At 38.8% G+C, this 21,855-nt stretch overlaps 2 protein-coding genes across 9 annotated transcripts in view; both read right to left on the bottom strand.

Moving 5' to 3' along the window:
* adipor2 (adiponectin receptor 2) overlaps positions 1-13,208 on the bottom strand; it is a 30,619-nt gene extending 17,411 nt beyond the window's left edge. Inside the window, exon 1 of the mRNA XM_085136959.1 lies at positions 13,090-13,208. The gene's annotated coding sequence lies outside the window, so the exon portion shown is untranslated. The remainder of the gene's footprint in view (positions 1-13,089) is intronic.
* Positions 8,468-21,855, bottom strand: part of wnt5b (wingless-type MMTV integration site family, member 5b) — a 111,110-nt gene continuing 97,722 nt past the window's right edge. For 7 of the 8 annotated variants that reach the window (XM_085136953.1, XM_085136956.1, XM_085136954.1 and 4 more), the window contains one exon: positions 14,019-21,811. In XM_085136953.1, the coding sequence (XP_084993079.1) occupies positions 21,512-21,811 (300 nt within the window). In that variant the 3' untranslated portion in view covers positions 14,019-21,511. Of the gene's footprint in view, positions 21,812-21,855 lie in introns of all 8 variants that reach the window. The other variant, XM_085136950.1, reaches the window with a different exon arrangement.

Here is a 21,855-nt window from a genome sequence, read left to right as displayed (position 1 = left end):
ATTAACCTAATACAATCATTCACAATAACAGTCTCCAAGTAACTGAAAAACACAATGCAATAAGAAACAAAATATATATTATAAAATAAATACGTGATTCTGCACACACCCGTGACAGCCAGTGCATTAGTGAGGCTTCGTGTTTGGTTTTTGGCTTGGCCGCCCAGACTAAAAATAAAATCAGTGGCAGCATGGCCTGAAAAGGTCACAGGTTTGTGTTCTCCTGACACACAAAGTGTCCTGCAGAAATATCACCACAGCCAAACAGCTACCATTGATTACTGCATTCTCTGTCACTTCAAAAAAAAGTTGCTCATGGCATCGAGGCCTTAAACTACTGCACCTACAAACACTCAAAGCCAGCTAGGCGCTGCCAAATTGCTGTCATGTTGAGTTGCTTAGCGACAAGAAGTGTCAAGGACAGAGACAAGTGCTTCACACACAGGAAAAAGACACGGAGGTTCAGAACTTACAATTTCCTTCATCGTTCACAAAATACGTCACTATTTCTCAGAACAGTTCTTTGTTGGATTTTACAGGATAATATATCACGTTGTTTAAGTTAGATAAACAGTGTGGGCAGCAAGGTTGAACAATTCAATTGCAATGCAAAGAGACATTCATAATGTAACTAATGAACAAAATTCAGAAGGCAGCCTCACGATATCAACAGCAGTACAGCACACTCATATTTGTATGTTTATACTGAAGCATGTTTTTAAACATTCACTGAAGCTTTAATGCTCTGTACATAATGAGAAATACACCTACACACACATATCGGCATACTGCTCCATGATGTTTATTCACTGTGCCTCCCCAGCGCACACACATTTGCTCCAGAGAGGCCAAGTTGATGTGAGTGCGCCCTCGAGCATTGGACCACTTCATTTAAACCATCTCTCTGTGCTACCAAACAAGCATTAGGGGATTCTGTACACTCAAGGGTAAAAGAGGAACACAAAGCATGTGTGTACAAATACACACGAACCACTTAACGTACCATTTGTAATAGTGTGATGCTCCTATAAGTGTGGCGGTGAAGGGTAAAAAGAAAGCAAACAAGAAAGGAAAAAACTATCCAAAGCTAAGAACAAAGAAAATCCTTAGAGCCACAGGAAAAATGCTGAGCGTCAAACCCCGTGACATTGACCAGCACGCTCTATTATACGCAGAGAAGATGATGGCGACTATTTGAGCTGAACTGAGATGACTGGCCAGTGGGCAAGTTCTCAAATCGAAGCACTTCTACATCTAAAGACTGTCCAATCAATCTCTCCCCCTTTCCTTTCAGCTTCTCCCCAATCGACCATTTACGAAAATTACACTCTTTTCCACTCTAGTTGCACTGTTATTTTCCGTCATGATGAAAAGTTAGATTTCATGGAGGGTCCCTATTAGCTAGAAAAAAAGGTGAATAAAGTATTCTTGAAGGGTATTTTGGCAGCTATAATAGTGGATTCCCAGGACAATAGTCTTGTGGTCTGATTGCTACACAGGCGCAAACAGCTCTCCAGATGATTCAAGTCAAGTTTTGTTCTGTGTGGTTGTGACAAAAACGAGAATAACCACAAAGTTATACATGTAAATAACACAAAAAAATAGATGTGAAAAAGCATTTCAGTGTAACAAAATAGAAAATGGGAAGGAAAGGTCTTTAGCCTTATGCTGATCAAATACAATAATCATGAGGAAGTTTTGGTGCGTTTGTTTTTTGAGACTGGGAGGTTTACATGATTGTAAGTCAAATATATTGTGATTTATGCTCAGAAAGTCTTTAATCTTTCCCCTGGTTAGTCAAATAATTTAAACAACTAGTAAATTACCCCTGACAAACACCACACATACTATTAAAAAAAACCCAAAACCACTCAAAGTAAACATTATAAACATGTGTCACGATACATGTCAGGTCAGAAACAAGCTGACTGGCTATATTGCACAAACTAAAACTAATATGAATTAAAATCAATGAGAATGATAAATATGAACTTGACCTTGACCACAGGTGAAGTCCCACATTCCCATTAGGTGATCATTGTGTCCAAGTTCCACTGAAATCTGACAAATACTCTGGGAGGAGTAGATATTCTTATGACCTGTGGACAGACAGACGATGGACGTCTGGCCACGGCATGAGCTCATCGGTCCTTCAGCCAGATGAGCTAATAGAAACAAAACTGAGATGTGCAAACCCACTCCAGAAACTAACTGAAACTGAACTGGAAAAAAAAATAAATCATAAAATGAAATAAAAACCAATAAGAAAAATAAGAGGAAGGAGGAAGAAGAAGAAGAAACAACAGAAAGCTTCAATTCTGTAAAGCAAAACAATAAATTTGCAGGTTTGAGAACAGACTCACTAAAAAGCTTTACAAAGTTGAGTCTTTTCACTTGTCTGTGTCCAGCTGCCTGGGAAGTCAAAGTCAAAACACAATGATTGGCACTACTTAAAGGGAAAGCCACAAGCGCCACAGTTCTGACCCCATACTGAGATAAAAAGGCACGCTATTAGGGAACATGAGATAAAAAGAGAGAAAAAATTATAATTTTTAGACACCAAACCAAATGGGGCTTCCCAGGGTCTGAGCCAAAGCCCAAAGAGGTTTCATTTCTGAGAGACCAGCTGACACACAATGTCTGTCGACAGGATGTGAAATGACTCACCATCAAGATGCTTCATGCTGGGTAAATCTATGATCACAATTTTCTTGGCTCATAAAAGGCTTGTGAATGTCATGTACACGCTTATTGTTCCCTATTAACGTCCTGCTGTGACGTCCAATAATTTTCCACACTCATCACCTATGAAACAAACCAATAACACAGACAACTTTACCATCTGCTCTGTTCTTCTGCTAATTATAGCCACTCACTAAATGCCATCTACCTGACCCTGAGTGGTACTCGGGGAGAGACAGAGGGCTGGACAAAAAGGAGCCTGAAGGAGCTGGGTGGATGACCCGCTGGAACAACTTCAGACAACAAAGGAATTAACTGACGCTCCCACTCAAAATCTCTCCTGGAGATCCCCTGAGTAATGCTTCCCTTTATTGAAAATAAACTCCTCTAGTGCTTTTCAACTATGCCCTAAAAAGAATTGAAAAAAAAACAAAACAAAACAGAGCAAGCAATCCAGAATGCATGATGTCAGCAATATTTTAAAATATAAAGCAATCCATATTTTGAAATATTGGGTGCACCCCCTTTCATGTGCATGAGCTTAAGCTTTATTGAATTTTTCTGGGGGACTGTTTAGTTTTCATTTTAGGAAGTTGCACAGTATTTTGCACCACATATGTAAAGAAAAACAAACAAAAAAAACCCCACCTCACTAAACCTTAATATCAGTTTAAAAAAAAAAATCACTAAAAATGTATTGATATCACAACAACCTTGAGGTCACATTATTACACATTACTTTAATGATGGACACTATTGAGCTTTTAACATTGATGCTATTGATCCGACTCAAAGGTCAATATACACAGTACAATGAGTGCATGTATCCACTTCATGCAGGCTGTGATAGCATGCTATGAGCACGCATGTTTAAAGAATACATTATTGATGTCACTCAGCTCCGGTCTTCCGTTTGAAAGAATGAAAATAAGTTTAAAAGCGCTTACCAGCCTTGAAAATGAAAGAAAACAAGTTGCGGTGAAAGGACGAGGTGCACATATTTTTGTTAAAACCACTACATCGAAGATGAAAAAAAAAAAAAAAAACAAAACCTCCACAGCTCTGACTTACTGCTTAAGTTTATTTTTAGTATATCATCACCGAGCACATCTTATCTGCACTGCCTCCCGCTGCATATTCTGTCTGATGTACTAAATCCAAAGGCACCAATTTAAAATCACTTTACAAAACAGCAGACAGAAGGCTGGTTGGTTTGCTTTTATCCAGAAGTAAAGTGTTCAGATTGTCACACAGAGTTCACTGTGCCCTCCAAATCTGTATCTCTTGCTTCGCATTGTGCAGTTTTGCAAGTCATTGCATTCCCTCACTAAACCCTCAAAATCAAAGGCACATGGAGGACAAACACATATTTACTCTTCTCCATCTTATAGATAATATTTTAGAACAATAGCTGGATATTTTTGGCAATAAATACAAAGACTGATAAGACATGTGTGTCAGGGGTATGAAGTCACAAGCAGTAGTCCGTCAGGAGTATAGAAGAGGCTTCAAAAATACAAGAAATCAATCCAGGACACTAACAGCAAACTCGGATAAAAGTGGGGAAAGAAAGCCACAGAGGAAAGAAAGACAATAACAACAACTGAAGGCTGAGCGGAAACATCAATGCGGATTGATTTGCTCTCGATTTCTTTATTCCTCCTGAAGGAAAACTAGGAGTGGTGAACATCTGGCAGCTGCAGAAAGTGGAAGTATAGCGGGGAAAAAAGCCAAAAAGCAGAATTACCCATTTCTGCTTCTTAAAACGTGCACTGACAACGATTTTAGGTCGACAAGATGATCGCTCATGATGGCTGTGACCATTTTTGCTCTAAATCACAGCTGCCACAATTATTATATGTAAAAATAAAGCTGGGCAATATTATAAAAATAATATCTCATCATGATAAATAGATACAAAACAGATCAAATGGCTCATGCTTAAAATTTCTGTTTTTTACTCCTATTTGGAGCTGTGCTGTTAAATTTCATTTAAACACATGAATCCAAATAGTTCTACTGAGGTTATATTAACCATGTCTTATATTTCCATCACGGAAAGATCATTTCACAATAATGACCGTTATCATTTTATTGCCAAGCAATATGTACAAATGACCTGTAATAGAGGACATAGGTGTGCCTTAATGTCTCTCCAGATAGCCGAGGGGGAAAAAAAATGTGAGGACCTTCATTAGAATAGAATAGAATAGAATAGAATAGAATAGCCTTTATTGTCATTGTACAAAGTACAACGAAATTGGAGTGCCACTCCCTTGGTGCAAAATGCAAAATAAATATAAATGTAAAATATAAAAAGTACAATAAAACAACCATAGTATTCAGACAATTATAGTTGAAAGCAGTGGACAGAAGCAGGTGAAAACCTCACTTCTGCAAAATAAAGCAGACAGAGAGAATAGAGAGACGCAAGAAATAAATGTGAGTGAAGGGCAGAAAGTATGACTCATTAAACTCATCCTTTGCAGCATCATCTGCTTGGCAGACAGGCAACTATGCCTGTGGACTGCATCAGTGTGTGGGTGTTTGTGTAATGACATACAGTTGTAGGTCATAGACTAGTGCAAATTAAACAGAGTTTGCTTTACTTTGATTTAGTGAAAAGCAAATGTAGGACAAAGGTCAGCATAGTACAAGTAGTGTTGCTCTTCCTGCTGCAGAAACTTAAAAAAAACAAAACTGTGTTCAAACATAGAGACAGGTAACCGTTTCAAATTCCAGAGAGAGACCAGGAAAAGATGTCTTTTTTCCTGCTCCCCCTTTGGTGCAAAAATGTTCTCTTGTATTGACTGATTATGAGTTTATATATTATTATTGGTTCTGTTATTATTAAAATAATTTACAGATTCAACATTTGCGTGTCTGCGGTACTCCTATGCCATGTTACTGGTACTTAGTAGTGCTTTACCTTGCAAATTTGGGGGGAGATAATACATATTCACTTAAGATGCTGTAAAAAAAAAATGTAACCAACTAAAATCTAGAAATCATGATAAACCAATATCTAACCACTGCCTGGGTTGGGTGTCAGTGGGTAACATACTGTAGGACGGAGGATAAAAGCAGCAAAAGGTAAGCAGTCTAAAAGGTTTTTCTACCAGTTGACATGACTGAAGAGCTCTAATGCATGACACATCCTCCATTGGCCTCCTTCACCTTGGCTATGTTCACAATACAGGTCTTAATTCTCAATTCTGATTTTTTTGATCAAATCCGATTTTTTTTTGTCTGCTTCTTCACACTACAAATAAAATATGACAGCAAACGCGCTCTAGTGTGAACCCTCAAAGCGGCCCGTATGCACAAAAAAAGACGTCACACACAACGTGCTCTGTTTGGATCCAGACCAAACAATATTGTTTGACTGACAGCCCTTAATATAAAGACTTGTTTTGGACTTTACGTTTCCCAATTTTGCTTTAAGTTATAAAGTTATTTTGTTATTCACATATGGCCTAATAATTATCCTTATTGCTTTTTTAGAGAGGAGCGGTGATTCAAAGGATAGTTGCAGATTTCTGTCAGAATCTGCAGGTTATACAGTACAAATAAAATGTTAACGTTTCTCCAATGCTGTCTTCCCAAAAGTTTCACTAACATCTATGCTGGATGGCCAGGAAGCGTTCGCGATGTATTCTCGGGCGCTTCCCCGGCGCTGATAATTGTCGTCTGTCTTGTGTCAGTGACGAAAAAGACGGATTTAATGCGACATGACCATTCAAACAGCAGTCGCTTTCTAAAACATCATACGAAAGTGACCCAGATCGGATTTAAAAATATTGGATTTGTGCCGTTCACACTGTCAGACCATGATCGGATTGGGTCGCATAGGGTCAAAAAAGTCAGATTTGATGCGCTTTCGCCTGCAGTGTGAACGTAGCCTTTGTCACTGTGGTACAGCAGCTGTTGTGAATCTTTTATTGCACCTACTGTAACATAAGGTGTTTTCATCAAATCGATTAATATTATTTTACTTCAGCGGTCTCTTGTGTGTGACTCACAGTGAAACTGAGAGGAAAAGGAGGAACCAGCTTGACTGGGAGGGACAGCAATATGCCACAATGGCTTGCAAAAACTAGAGCAAATAATTGTGGTAAATATTTTTATTTTTTATTTTTAACTTGGCAATCTTTAAGTCAAGCCTATGTCGAACATATTTTTGCACTGTTTTTCCTATTTACTATTCTTTTTCCTTTTAAGTTGAGATGGGATAATGTCTGAAGTCTGATTCTCAGAGTGGTATTCTGTAAAAGAAGACACTCAAACCTAGTTTAATGGTGTTGTATTGCAACCGGAAAACTTTAACAACTGCGTCCCTGCTTTATCTCTACAGGTACTGACTGTTAAGTTGTTAATGTTGTCAGAACGAAGTACATGTTAAAGGAACAAAAGTCAAGCTGCTCGAGTCATTTTTTAGTCACCTTCTGGACTGCTACTTAATCAACATAACGCATTTTTTAACCAAAGCAATAACACACATTTAGCATGACACAGGCCTAAAGCAGGGATCATCGAAGTAAAAGAATCTACCCAATGTTGCTTAATATCCAGCCTGGGCATGACAATCAATTTTTTCATGACCTCCTGCCACATTTTTTCAAGTCAGTCAGCAAGTCTCAGTGTGTCAAACAGGTTGCACAAGTTTGTCTGTCTTATGTCAAGCAGAACAGGTTTACATAGATCTGAATTTTCTCCCTTCTTGTAAATATACACATAATATAGAAGTTTTAACACAAAATAAAGGTGAAACAAATAAGTCCACTTACTGAGCATCTAAACTTGCTAAGTCTATATCAAAGTACATTAGCAGACTTTCTTAATGTAAAAATAGCCAATGAACAGAAAGTAGGTCGCAGTATGTTTACATAAGGACTGTTATTTAATACCGCCATTTAGATCTTCTATGTCAGCTTTTTTTTTTAAATAACTGATTTTAATGGAGATTAAAACAGACACTGGCCTCTGATATGTGTAAGCTCTTTTTAAATTGACATAAATTTAAAAGCCACAAACTTGTTGCATAAGATACAAACTGCGCAACAACACACTTTGGTCAGTGACATTTCAACAACGTCATAAACTTTACTACAGACCTGCTGTCATGTTTTGTCAGATTTTGGCTGTCTCCTTTCACTATGCATATATTAGTACCAGTCAAAACAAACAAAAACAAAAAAATATTTGCCTTGGAAAGGCAGGGAATTGTGAGATAACAGTGAATGCAGTTAGGTTCATGTGGGAGTATTTTAATTAGTGCAGGAATTTTCCATTGTTGGTGAAGACTCTTGTCTCATTAAACTGTCAATATCTTAAGCCCCTGACCTTGTTTATGCAGACACTGAGAAAAATGGTTTTGACGTCAATACCTTACATCTATTTTTTGCTTTCTGTGCACCATTGGTTCTGTTCCTACAAAGCAATTATTCTTGTGCATTTATCAACTATGTTTGAGAAAGTTAAACTTAGGTAAGGTCCTACGCAGTTTCACGCTGTCCTCAAAACTGCATTTACCTAATTGTGCTTTATAACATGTGCATGTTCCTACACGCATCGAACAAGCCACTCTTTGTATGTGTAGCTGCCTCGTAGTGATTTAAACCTGATGTTTAGAGACCACATGGCTGCCTTTACTGTTCTCGCGGACTATATGGCTCCCCTGAGACATCCTTTAAATTTAACCAACCTATACACACCCTCCGACATTCTTTATCCACACACCTAAAGTTAAGAGATTGGATAGAGTGAATAAGTGTTTGCTTTTACCTACTTGCTGCTTCACACGGGTGGGGTCAGCTTCTGGAGTAAATTAGCACACGTCAGACTACTTGACAGCCAGTTTAGCATGTTTTTCTACATCAAACACAATCCCAGTTTTAGAACGTTTGTTCTAAAACAGTTGCTGAGCGCGTCTCTACTGGTGACCTGACAAGTCCTGATGAAACAGTGACTTTCTGATGCTGGAGTCTTATGATGGAAAGCTAAACAAAGGCAACCAGTGTGATGTAATCTCTACACACACACACACTTTTGTTCTCAGCTTTGCAGCACACACACAGTACAGTTCCCCCTCATGCTTGACAGACACAGGTTTTGCTCAAATAGTGACCTCCCCCCAAAAAGATATTATATATTAAAGAAATTATAAAATGCCATTTACTGAGGACAGCATGTACCAAAACATTTTCACTAACCAATAATGCATTGACCTGATTACCAAAGGAGAACCCTGTGGACAGACCAGTAAACACAGACAAGTTGTGCTATAAACTGGTGGGCCACAACTGGGTCCAGGCACCAGACGCCATGCTGGTTTTATTGTAATACTCTTAATATCCTTCAAATGATGCAGTCTAAAGGGGAAATCTTCTCTATAGCTGAAGAGCTCATCACCTGTGATTTGTTTGGAAGTAATTCAATACGCTGAAAGGGTTTGGAGCACGTGCTCCAGATGGAGAAAACATGAAACAGCCACATGGTTCTGCCTGTTACTTTCTGAGTCGCAGACTGGTGATGAAGGCTAAAATATTTAACATGATACAGAAAAATCACTTAACAAACTGTCCTTGAAATTACATAAACATCTCAAGGCCCGAAGTAAACAATACTGAGACCACATCCTGAGCAAATTACTAGTGGAGGAAAAATATTAGAAGATGAAGCTTTTAGTCTCTAACTGGAACCAAAGAAAAAAGCCCATAACCCATCAACCATGTGACCACATCAAGGTCACTGTGCTGCTGGCTCTGCTGGAGAAACAGCACAACCAAATGTTTTCAGACACTAGGTGGTAATCTAAAAGTAGGTCAAATGAACAGAAATGAGACCTGAAAATGAAAGAGGGAACCTAAAGCCACTAAACACAAACTCGTTATTCTGTGTCATGTGGAGCAGACTGGATAAAACACAAGTTTACTTTTTGTTTTCTAAGGATTACAGTAAGATATTTTAATGGGGAGTCAAGCAATAAAGTTGACTGATTAGCTCAGGTTATGGTTTTTTTTGTAATTAAAAATCTTTTCTAGATTCTGCAACACGTGTTCTTTACACAAGGCATGTGCATGAAGATAACTAAAGGTTTTAAAAATAATAGTTAAACAGTTAAAATTACCACTGCTGATTTCTTTCAGACCACTTGCAATGTTATCCAATGAAATGTCAGAAAGACTTGTTTTTTGGGGGGTTTTGTGACTCACAGAAAATATCACAAATACAGATATGAGAGATTAGAAGGAGTACACTTTTAGCACTGCTAATCAACTGATTCTTTGCTAATTTACTTTCTGTTGATCTACTAATCAATTAATTGTTTTGGTTATACACAATTGAACTTTACGACTGAAATTAGTTTTACTGCAAATCTAGTGACTCATCTGCTAGTCTTCAAAGTACAAACTCACACACATGCAGACACATTTTAACATAGTTTACACTGTTTAGAGTACAAGCTGGGAGTATTGTGTGTCTCTCCAGGCCTATTTAGGCAACAGCATTTGAACAAACCATTTTAAACAAAGGCCTGAGTTTTTTTGTTTTGTTTGGCACACAACAACACAAACAGAGACAAACACACACACACCCCTGTTGTGCATGAAAAAGAAAAAAAGGACTAAAGAAAAGGGAAATATAAGAGAGAGAGAGAGCAGCTACTCTGTGTTATGATCAATCAACTTAGCAATGACAGATCTCTACTATTCTTAGAAGCTATGCTTAGCTGCTCTCCTGCCTGGCACGCTGTCAAAGGCTGACTTCATTATACATTAAGTTCTCCAGAGAGTTGAACTTCCTGCAGAAATATGACGTATTGCTCAATAACCATGTCTAGCTGGTGTGGTACAAACATAACCTACGCAACAGATTCAGTTATTCTATAACAGCAAATCAATATCCTCCAACAGGAAATTACTACAAAAACTTATGGCGTGGTCCTGTGAGAACCCTGCTCTATGCACAACTTGACTTTTCTACAGGGCATGGACTTTATGTAAAACCCAATGCATGCATCTGCTTTGCATCCTTGTGTGGATTTTCAAATAGAAGACACATACAGGTACTTGAGACTTGAGAATTGAAGTAGGTAGTGTGGGTGTATGTAATTCTGTTTACAGGCAACAGTTTTAAGGTTCTTTCTGGTGCTGTTAAGGTCAACAAAAGCTAAACTTGAACTTGGAAATCATGACAGAGCAAAGTAAGGGTGGGGCCCTACCGGAAAGCCAAGAATAAAAGAAATTCAAACATAAAGAAATGCATAAAATATCAAATAAAAAAAAAGATGCTCCATGAAATATCCATAAGCTAATCTCAATTTAGGGCAGAGCTGGAAGTGTTTCTGTGCATATAAAGTTTGGATTCAGGACAAATGTGTTATAAGCTACCCCAGCCAATAAAAAATGTATGAGATGACTTCATGTTTTGTGGCAAACCGAACTGTTAAAATACTGAAATGGGATGGGCATTCATATAATATTCAGCTAAAAGGAAATATTAGGTAGCATAACAATCCAAAGAGTACATATACAAGGGTGGGAAATTAGTGAAAGAACACAACTAAGTGCCTTCATAGGGTGTTCAGCTAAAAAGAAAAGTGTCTTTGTGCTGTTTCTACAAGTTTCCAGACAACTTCTAAAGGGATTTCCAGAAGATATTCTTCTATAGAGTGTGTTGTACAAGATGCAAAGTCCAAGATCTCCCACAGGTTTTATTGAGATTGAGATCTCCTGACTTGCAGTTTGCTAATCAGGGTCAGCTTCAGAGCTGATGGATTGAGTGGGCAACAAACTTTAACACGGGGTACTGGTATGCTCAATTTTTTTTTGCAAGTTTTAAGTGAGATCATGCTTTAACCCTCTCAAGGCAGGCGTTGCCGATTTGCAACAGTTAAAAACTAACAACCTGATTACCCCACATACATATTTTATGAGTTTTTTTTACTCAGAAGTACCACTGCAGGACTTGGTTGTGCATTAACAACAAAAAGTTTAATTTGAGCCTGAGAGGGTTAAAAATAATCTCACAAGCTGATGATGGGCTTTTTTAGTTCCAAAGAGGTATACATAATGTGCTCCAAAATCAGCATTCTCCTCATCTCTGGTTGGTGCAAATGCTCTTAACTAATATTAACCCAATAATTAACACAGGCTTGGTTGTTACTACAATAACTTGTAGGCATTCAAGACTATTATTATTATCAAATATCATAATTTACTTACAGTTGTAAATGTACAAAAAATTTAGCTGAGGAAGTACAGTGACCATTTTGAACCGGCCTTCAGTGTTGTCTCCTGGTGATGAGTGTCATAATGTAACAATCATATTTCCATAAAGTTAAGTATTTTTTAATGAATGTTAGCAGATAAGATGAATCAACTATTCCTCACACATGAAAGAAATGACTATAGCTTTCTGGAAAAAAAAAAGTTACAGGTCATACTGACTTACACAAAGTCACTTCTTTTAGGATTGATAACAGGAGCTCAACTTACACCTTTTTAAAAATAGGAACACAATTTGTTTATGAAATAACGTGAATGTTTTGAGCTAAAGAATCAGAAAAAAATGACGGCATTTCCAGGCAGTTAACAAGTCATCAATGACTAACAAAGGAAGAAGGTGGAAAGCACAGTATGCATTTAAGATGAACAAAACTGACTCTACAAAAGACTGTCAAGTGATTAAATGAATTAGCCTAAACAGCAGCTTCCCGCTTCTTTTATTTTAGATGACAAGCTTCAAATACACTGAAGAGCCACTCAGAGTAAACTCACAGTACCCGGAGTCAACACAACACTGGGGAGCAAGCAAGACAAAGAAACCCAAAACTCTAGCTGCACTACGTTTTTGTTGACAGCGACAATTCGTTTACTTTTACTACAAGACATACACCAAGGGGCGTTTTTATTTGTATAACATTACGTTGACGAAAAAAATAATTTCTTACGTTTGACACGAGCTTTAATAAGAAGCAGACTGCTGCTCAGCGACAGGCAGCGATGATGGTTTGTTTACACCGAGCTAGCGGGCTGGCTAGTCCGCTAACAAGAGCTGACACCTCCGAAAGAAGCCAGATAACTCTTTAAGAAAGCTTCTTTTTCTTTTGACAGCCTCCCAGAGCCACCTATCTACCTCCAAATATGCCAAATATGCTCTCACAAGAATAAAAATGACTTGGAAAAATAAAGCAAAGCTGTGCTTTCTAGCTGGCTAGCAGACTATGCCGTTGTTTTGACAGCCCAGAATTAGCTGAACAGCAAAGCTGCTAGCTGGCAGGTTACATTCAGGGTGGCGCTAACGTTACGCCAGGAAAGTCCGAGAAGAAATAAAACAGCTCTAAACAAGACAGAACAACAACAATAAGAATTAACAGAAACAAATGAGAATTGTAGTATTCACCTGCTCCGGATGACCTGGTCTGTCCGTGGTCTGGCTATAGATACTACAGCTGACAGAGAGTTGTGGTGGGTACTCTGCTCTCTCCACTATAAGAAGCTCCTCACAGTCTCTGGACCAGACTGGACCCAGAAACGACGGGAGGCAGGCATTCACTGAGTGACACCGCTCGCATGAGCTCGCATGAGCCAATCACATCGCACTTTATGAAAACTCACCAATCAGAGACTATCAGGAACAGAAAGGTACATTCCATAAACGAAGAAGCGTTTTTGTAGTTTTTATTCATAGGCCGAGTTTATAATCGTAAATGATCAAGAATTAAATCACATTATAACCATATTCCGCACTTGAGACGAATATATGTTATAGTTAGTTTTATATAATGTGATCTAGGTATCTGTGCACTACAGTGTTCTTCAATGCCCTAAACCAGCAGTTTATCTTTGACAAAACTTGTTTGGCAAGCAGCTGCTATGTGGAAATTGAGCAATAACCTGCCAAACCACATTAGCTAAACAATCCAGTGTTCGTGTATTTGGTCTTATCATTAATTAAAATGTTGATTAAGCTATCAAGTATTTTTGAGACATCATTTTGTTTATTTTATGAAAGTGTCAGTCTCTGATCTAAAACAAGTACTCAGAAGCTGTTTAAAGTCAAAGAGAGTCAATATGACTTAAGGGGAACAGATTTCTTTTAAAAAAACAAACAAGATAAGGACAAATATAAAGCAGAGATGTGTTTCTGTTAGAGGAGTTAACCTGTGGAATAGTTATGACAGTGATTTAAAAAGGTGTAGTTCGTTTTCCTTGTTTAAAACATGTTCAAAAATAGAGAAATATATAAATCAAGAATGAAAAGAGCAAAAATAATAATACTGAAACTCTTGATTGTTTTGCTTTGATGTAGTTACTTATCTAAGGTGGAAAGTTTTTGTTTTGTTTGTTTGTTTGTTTGTTTTTTTGTTTTTGCTTTGCTTTGTTTTATTCTTTGCTTCGAGCCCTGTGTACAGGAGCTGCATGCAAAAAGATCTTTTGTTAAAAGGGTTGGCGTCATAAGCAAATGCTTCAGCCAATACCTTTTGATTAGCCTTGTCTCGTGCTTTCTTGCTTTGTGGTAATCTTTATTCTGTATTCACTGAGATATTTGAATGCTAATCAATAAATCAATAAATCAAACAAAAACATGTTTACATGCGAGTTTCTTTGGTTTGCTTTTGCAGATTATAGGACTTAAACAGTGTATTACTGATCACAGTTGCTAACTACAGGCAAGTTATTATGTTGATATACCAATAAACTGTTCAGTTATTGGTTGTCTCTTCTGTTACACCAACTCTCTGCATCTCCAGCATCCATGAATCTTCTCTGTGCTCTTTTTCTTTCTTTTTTTGCCTGTAAGCTTCATATTCAACATCCTTTGTCCAGTGTATCCACTGTCCTCCTCTGCACATCTGCAAACCATCTAAGCCATGCCCCTCTATGCCTCCAAAATGATCAACCCAAGCTGTTCCTCTGGTATACTCTTTTCTAACCTTGTCCTTCCTAGTCACGCACGATGAAAATCTTAACATTTTCAGTTCCATCTCTTGTCTTTTTGTTAGTGCCATTGTCTTTAAAACATATATCATAGCAGGTCTCACTGCCATCTGACAAACATTTAACTCTTGCTGCCATCCTTCTGTCACAAATCCCTCCTGACACTTGTCTCCACCTGCTTCACCCTGCCTGTATTCACTTCTTCACCTCTATTGTGCACTGTCTGGTATTTAAACTCACCTGTCTTGCATCTTTACTGTTACACCTGTCTCCTTCTCATTCACACACATGTATTCTGTCTTGCTTCTATTGTATTTCATTTATTTTCTCTCCAGTGCATACCTATACATCCTCGGGCTATCTTCCACCTGCTCCCTCCTCTGACTATAGATCACAGTGTCATCCTAGCCATCATAATCCACGGAGACTCATGTCTGACCTCATCTGTCAACATGCCCATCACTATGGTATTAATCAAGGTATTTCTTTCTACAGCTATTATAACATGATTGTTAGCAATGTTCACTGACGTGCTGATGAGAATTAGAGGACTGCTCGACTGACTGCTCGACTAACTGCTCTCAACGCTCTCTGCCCCGAGTGCTGCAATTGTGGCTGATTCTGTGGAAATGGATTATGCAAGGCTCTGGAAGCTGAGTGTGGGCCAACACGGGGTGGTTCATAGTGTCATTGAACTGCTTAAGCAAGTTCACAGTACCATTTCAATTCAGTTTAGTTCAGGTTTATTTAAATTGCGCCGAATCACAACAGCAGTCACCTCAAGGCGCTTTTTACGATTAGGTAAAGACCCTGCAACAATCCAACAACCTCCTGAGAGCAAGCACTTCACAAAGCTAGCATTTAACAGGAAAAAACCTAAAGCAGAACCAGGCTCAGAGGTTCTGCTGGAACCACGTGTTTAACAACTGATGTTGTCTTACTTTTAAGAAATAGTATTTGGAAGGAGTGACTTGACTCTGAAAACACTAAAATCTTATATCCACTGCTGCGCTGATACAGATAATCTCTGTTGCAAGCAATGCATGACGTTACCTCAGAACTTTGACCTGATTATATCTGTGTTCTTCTGTTGCAATTGGGATATCTTATCACTAAAGTTTTATCCTCTTTGAATTAGTGCATTGGATTGACTGGACTCTATATAGATTACGAAGAGACAGATAAAACAAGGATGCTGCGTGTTACAAAAATAAGTTAAATAAAAAAAATTTGAGAAAAGAATTGGATTCATTTGCAAAACAAAGAAGTTGGTAATATTGACAGGATCTCATATAACTTGTAAATTATAATTTTATATATCTTTACCGAGGTTTTAGAACTTTTGCTGATGATAAAAAATGTTTTTAAGCAAATCAGTTTATCTCAGCGACCATCACAGATCTCATATCTTCTCACAAAGGTTTCTTGTTTACTTTGCAGTGTAACTGATGTTTCTTCAAATGTCAAGGACTTAGAGCGCATGAGTACATAATGTGATTTTAACCTTGTGTACTGATACCACAACTGATAATTTTTCTCTTTTTAAAAGCACATGACAAAGTGTGCTCAGTTTCTCTGCTGGGAAATACAGCAGACAAACTACACAATGGAATTAGTTTTCAGCATCACACTTTAAATGTTTACATAAAGAAATAAAGCTTGGGAATTGAATTTTTCCTTCCAAATGCTTGATTAGGAAATGATCTAAACATTTGCTTATAAAACACCTTTTCAGCTCCACAGCTCTCTAATGAACTCACAGTCGTGTGGTCATGCAGGATACCGCAATATGTTTGCATAACCTTGATTACTGTTGCACCAGGTTCTCGTTGCTAATCCAGCATTTAAAGCTTTTTTCTTTTTGTTGCTCTGTGTTATTTTGGAGTTTGTGGCCATTTGAATGATCTGTTGGTTCTGTAACAAGTGGAGAAACACAGAAGACTTGCCTGCTTTATTAAAGTCAGGAAGATGGTTTTACTTGGCTAAATAATGAAATCATAATGATTAAATGTTTCATAAACATCTGAGCATTTACAAGTCTAATCTGTGCACAGTAAACTTGATCATGTAAAAGTAGAAAATTAAGAAAGGCCGGGGAGAAACTGACTTGATTTCTCTCAAATAAGTCATTGTTTACATCACATTATAAGTAACTTTCCATTAGCTATCAGTGCAGAATTTAATGGCGTGCGTTACAGTGCTTCTTCAACTGTTGCTGGGATCCAGGTATTCACAACATGACATAACACACCTGTACACACCTAAACCAGATTCACACCTGTGTTTTCTTCTTTGCTAAGGTAAGTGTCACTCAGAGTCATTTTCTTTTGGATCACACTGCCAACTACGGTTAAAATGGTTAAAAATTATCTTCAAGAGAACAGCATATTAAAATTGCAAATTGGGTGACTGTTAGTGATAGAAATGTTTATCTGTAATTAAAGATAAACTCATCTCCACAGGTTTAAATAAAGCAATAGAAAGTTTTATTTTAGCAAGCTTCCTTGAACACCCACTTTAAACAATGCAAGATCACCTCTATGGAAAAACAGGCATTAAAGAAGCAGTCACCCCCCCCCCCCCCCCCCAATATGGTCACATGTCCTCGCAGGGTTTTACAGAAGAATAGAACACCTGATGTTAACTGTGTAACACCCACCACACCTATTAAGGTTACCGCACCTCTCATTCTCTCCTTCACAGGCCAGGGCAAGTTTTAATTACTAACTAACGTAGCTTTCAGTTAAGCAAAGTTGCCAAGCCAGACAAGAAGACTATGCATTGCTAATTGTTTTGTTCCTTAGGTGTAGTTTGCTAGATCTGAATACTGAGTCTGTTTTGGCATAACACTTGAAAAGGCCCTGAATAATTAACAAGACTGGCTTAACTAGATGTCAGTATATTCTTGTGACGCCTGGTTGCTTTATGTTTGGCGTCACTCTTCATTAATAAACATGTTGGTTTCTTACATCTTTCCTCATTGTGCAGTGTTTTTTTTTAACCTGAATAAGCATTTTGTGTAATTACAAACCGTGCGATAAATGTCAATAAGGGCGAAAGAAGTTGTTGCTGTATTGATGTGGGAACTGACCATACATGGTTTTTCCACATCTACAGAAGATTAGATATTCTGGTTCATTGGGACTCAGTGATCCGTTCTGCTGCGGCCAAATCTTGCAGAAAGCATATGGTTGAATGAGCTTATGGATAAGTGTCTGAGCATCTTTGGTTAACTTGGTCTTTGAGCTCCGAAAAAGACACAAACAGAGAGCAGCCGACTCAGAAACAGGCTTTTGAGTTACTGTGCGCATGTGTGTGTGTCTGAAAAAGTGGGGTTGTGTCTCTCCTTCAGTTCAGCTAATCCAGATCAGAGAGTTTGCATATAGATCTCTTTAACCACAACAGCTGCTGGATAATCTATAAACACCACGTGTGACATCCCCATGTGTAGTTTGCTTCTGGCATAATGTACAGCCTCAGTAAAATGATGAAAAGCAGCTTTGTCTTGATGCTAAATACAGTAACTAAAATAAAATGCAGTTGAATACCAATGACATTATAACACTTTATCACCGTGACTCACTATGGTTTGTACAAAGAACAACATGTTCTGAATATTTAAACGCATCAGATTTGTTGTAGTTCACAGCTATTTGCTGTTATTTTTTCTCCCATAATGGAGGATTTCAGCCTCTTAGGTTGCTTATCGCTGGACATGGGACAAGCAACCAGAGCTTCCAACTCCTTCTCCAACATGTGGGGAGGACAGGTTGTACAGGAAATGAGCTCATTGCTCAATGTCAAAACACCACTGAGAAAGGAAACAAATGTTATGATGTTATGATAAATTGTGTGAGTCATTGTCACAGCAATGTAGTCCAAATGCATAAGGAAGAAAATATGCCGTTAAACTGGTTAGGCTAAACAACTAACAAGCTGGCAGTCAGACACCATGAGGTCTTCCTGGAGCCGGGTCTCATTAATGGTGTTCCTGACCGGTTTGCAAACATTTTCTGGTCAACAAAACATCTTTAAGTCAGACAGTTTGGCATCCATACTCTTCTGAACTATTTTTGTAAACATAACCAGTAATATTCTCACGGGATGAGAAGGCCTCATCAAAGAAAGGAAGAATTACTCACTGTTGTTTGTTTGTTTCAGAGAGTTCAACTTAGCGGCATCACAACAGCAGATGGCTGTCAGGTAAAAAGGATTAGACCGACCATCAGGTTACACTTTCACTCTTCTAATCTCCATTAAATGCACACATATGCCGATGTGGCACAACATTAAAACCACCTGCCTAAAACGGTGGAGTGCCAACATGCCACCGAAATAGCAGTGACCTCAGATGTCCCCTTGTGTCCAGTGCTGAGATACTGAGAGCAGACCTGCTGCTTCCTGTGGGTCCCCTAAGGATTTGCCTTGTTTAATTACACACCAATGATTTTTTTTGATGTGATTAGGATCTGCAGAGCTTTGGTGCTGCCTCGTTTTGTAGTTTTGTCCGGCTGAAGAAGGCCAATTCTGCCATGGAGCTTGTTTTAATATAGTGGCTGATAGGTATGCATTTGTAGATACACAAACAACACGTGCACACTGAAATGATCATACTACCTAACCAGCAAGCGCAGATTGCCTACAAAAGTAGGTGAGGAGGATTACACAGGGACAGCGCTGTACGTCGGTCATGGTGCTCTGGTCAGTAGTCTAATCCAATTACTCGTGAGCAGCTAAAAGTAATGGGATTGTTGGTAAGGTCACCGTACAGACCTGCTTAACCGTGACTGTGCACTTGACATTCAGCTTTGAGCAAATTCTGCTGGGATATTTTACAGTTGCAGATACATGATGAAGCCATCCTGCTGGTTCCATAAAGAGGCTGTGGGAGAATCCAGCCTTGATGGTTTAGATATAAAAGAGCAGAAGAAGAGTCCAGGACTGGACAAGCTGTTTGGCCATCTGATGGGATCAAAGGTCTCAAGGAGGTGTGAGAAAATTAAGAAAGCTGAATGATTAATAAGCGTAAGCTACTAATAAATCAGATCCTTAAGGTCATTTATGAATATACATCATATTTTATATTTTTATATTGGAAAAAAACCAATACATTCACATAAAAACAATGGACGTGAGAACATTCATGTCTTTAGGCTACTGTAACACTGATATGATCAAGAAAGAGTAATTTAAGGTTCATTTAAATGTAAATGTGCAGATTAAGTCGAGATTAAATGTCTTGTTGTCCCTAATAAAGTTCTGCCTGTACCTGAGAAAACAGCCACCCCGATGACAACATAATAAGCACAGACACGTCTGTGCTTATTATGTTGATGGGGAAGACAGGGAAAAATGTTGGCCCGGATAAAAACTTTCCCGGAAGAACTGCAGCAGACTTAAAACACAGAAAACCTCATTTTTTCAAAGAGTAGTTTATCAAAAGAATACACAGTAATGCTCATGTATAAAAACATAGAAAACAGGAGAATCAAAAACAATAATAAAATATACTTTCTGTTCTCATCTATTATTTGTTCTTTTTGTTAAAAGTAATAAACCTGCAGTCCTCTCTGTTTTTGCACGTTCATGAGTTTCCACGGCGCGCTCCGTCCTCGCCTGCTCACTCTGTCCTCTTCGTGCCAACTGCATCTAACATCTGTAACACAACTGAGCCAATAGAAACGGGCTAAAAATCACGCCACGACAGGACTGCTAAGTCGACACCACGGGGGCTGTTTGCTGCTCTTATTGAGTTGCGCTACAACACGAGATGAAGACGTCCACTCACAGCGAACGTGTCTCTCAGTGTGGCTTCATTAAGGCAGGTACAGCACATTAATCTCACTAATGGAGGTTTCGCTCACTTCGCTGTCACATGAAGGTCACGGAGCCGGACGGCCGGTGTGAGCTGCTTGTTTAAACAGCCGTGGTGTCAAGATGGCTTCAACCACCAAGCCTCATTAACCTGCATAGTCACACTTGTCAGGTCACGGGTGCAGGATTACTGCTTTGATGATACAAGGAACAGCAGCAGCTACACCCTCTGCTGCTACTTGTACAAAACAGGTGGTGCATTTAGTCTTTTGAAGAGTTTTTTTTCCCCTGAACCTCACTGTGTTGTGAAACAGAAACAGATGCAGCTTGTGCGCGCATTTGTGTATTCCTACTTTTCATTTATTTATCTTTTTGATTAATTTCCTACCTTATTTACACCACCAATCGGAACTTTTCTGCATTTCTGCTGTGCATGATAACACATCTCTTAAATCTCAGAATCTCTCTTGTAGGGTTAAAAGGTCAGACAACATACATGGTGACACAAGTGATCACTTTTCCCAAAGCATCATTAGATTTCTCTGAAGGGTGGGGTCCAAACTGTGTCCTGGGTTTATTTGAGTCTCTTTAAATAGCAATCAAGAGTTGTGTATTTATTTATTATTTAATTATATATTTATTTTTTCATCTCACACCAGTCACATCTCCTCTCACAGATCCAGTTGTTCATCCTCAGTATCATTCATTGTCCATCAGCTTTGTTTGTTTCCTTTATGGTTGTGATCAGGACTCCAAAGACGGCAGCAGAAAGCGATGACAGAGGGTGGGGGGAAATAAAAATCCGAGGTGTCTTTTGCCCTACCTTTCCATCCATTGATGTGTTATTTACTTCCAAAAAATATGCTGCACAGGTGCTATGCAGTTTTTATTTATTTATTTATTTTTTTGCTTTTTGCTTGGCTTGATGTGAAATGGTGGGAGATGAGGACATTTGTCAGAAATCTGATTTTTGTGCATCTAATCCTGAACAAAACTCTCGAAACATCACCGTCCCGTCACCTCCGGCACCCTTAGTCGTCACCGCCGCCTCCTCCAAATCCTGAAGTGCGCTATTTACACACAAACTGATCCACGAGCGTCGTGCAGCGTTTGCACTTAACGTAGCAGCACCAGTGGAACTTGCAGTGGCAGCGCTCGTGCTTGTAGGTCTTAAACTGGTCGTAACCTCTGCCGCAGCACATCAGTTCGCAGCCGTCCATGCCCTCTGAGGTTTTGTTGCAGAGTCGGCCCTGGGTGCCCAGCGATCCTGTGGTCTCATTGCGGAGGCAATAATCCGGGCTGGGGTCGATGTAGACCATGTCCTGAGTGGTGGGTGGGTTGAAGCGCTTGTCTAGAAGCTCCAGCTTTCCCTGGTGGATCAAGGACAGAATTAGCAGAGGCAACACTTAAAATG

This window comes from Neolamprologus multifasciatus, chromosome 17 (assembly GCF_963576455.1).
Source record: "Neolamprologus multifasciatus chromosome 17, fNeoMul1.2, whole genome shotgun sequence".
Classification (NCBI taxonomy): domain Eukaryota; kingdom Metazoa; phylum Chordata; class Actinopteri; order Cichliformes; family Cichlidae; genus Neolamprologus; species Neolamprologus multifasciatus.
Note: the sequence above shows the minus strand (reverse complement) of the source record. Positions and strands in the feature narration are given on the sequence as shown.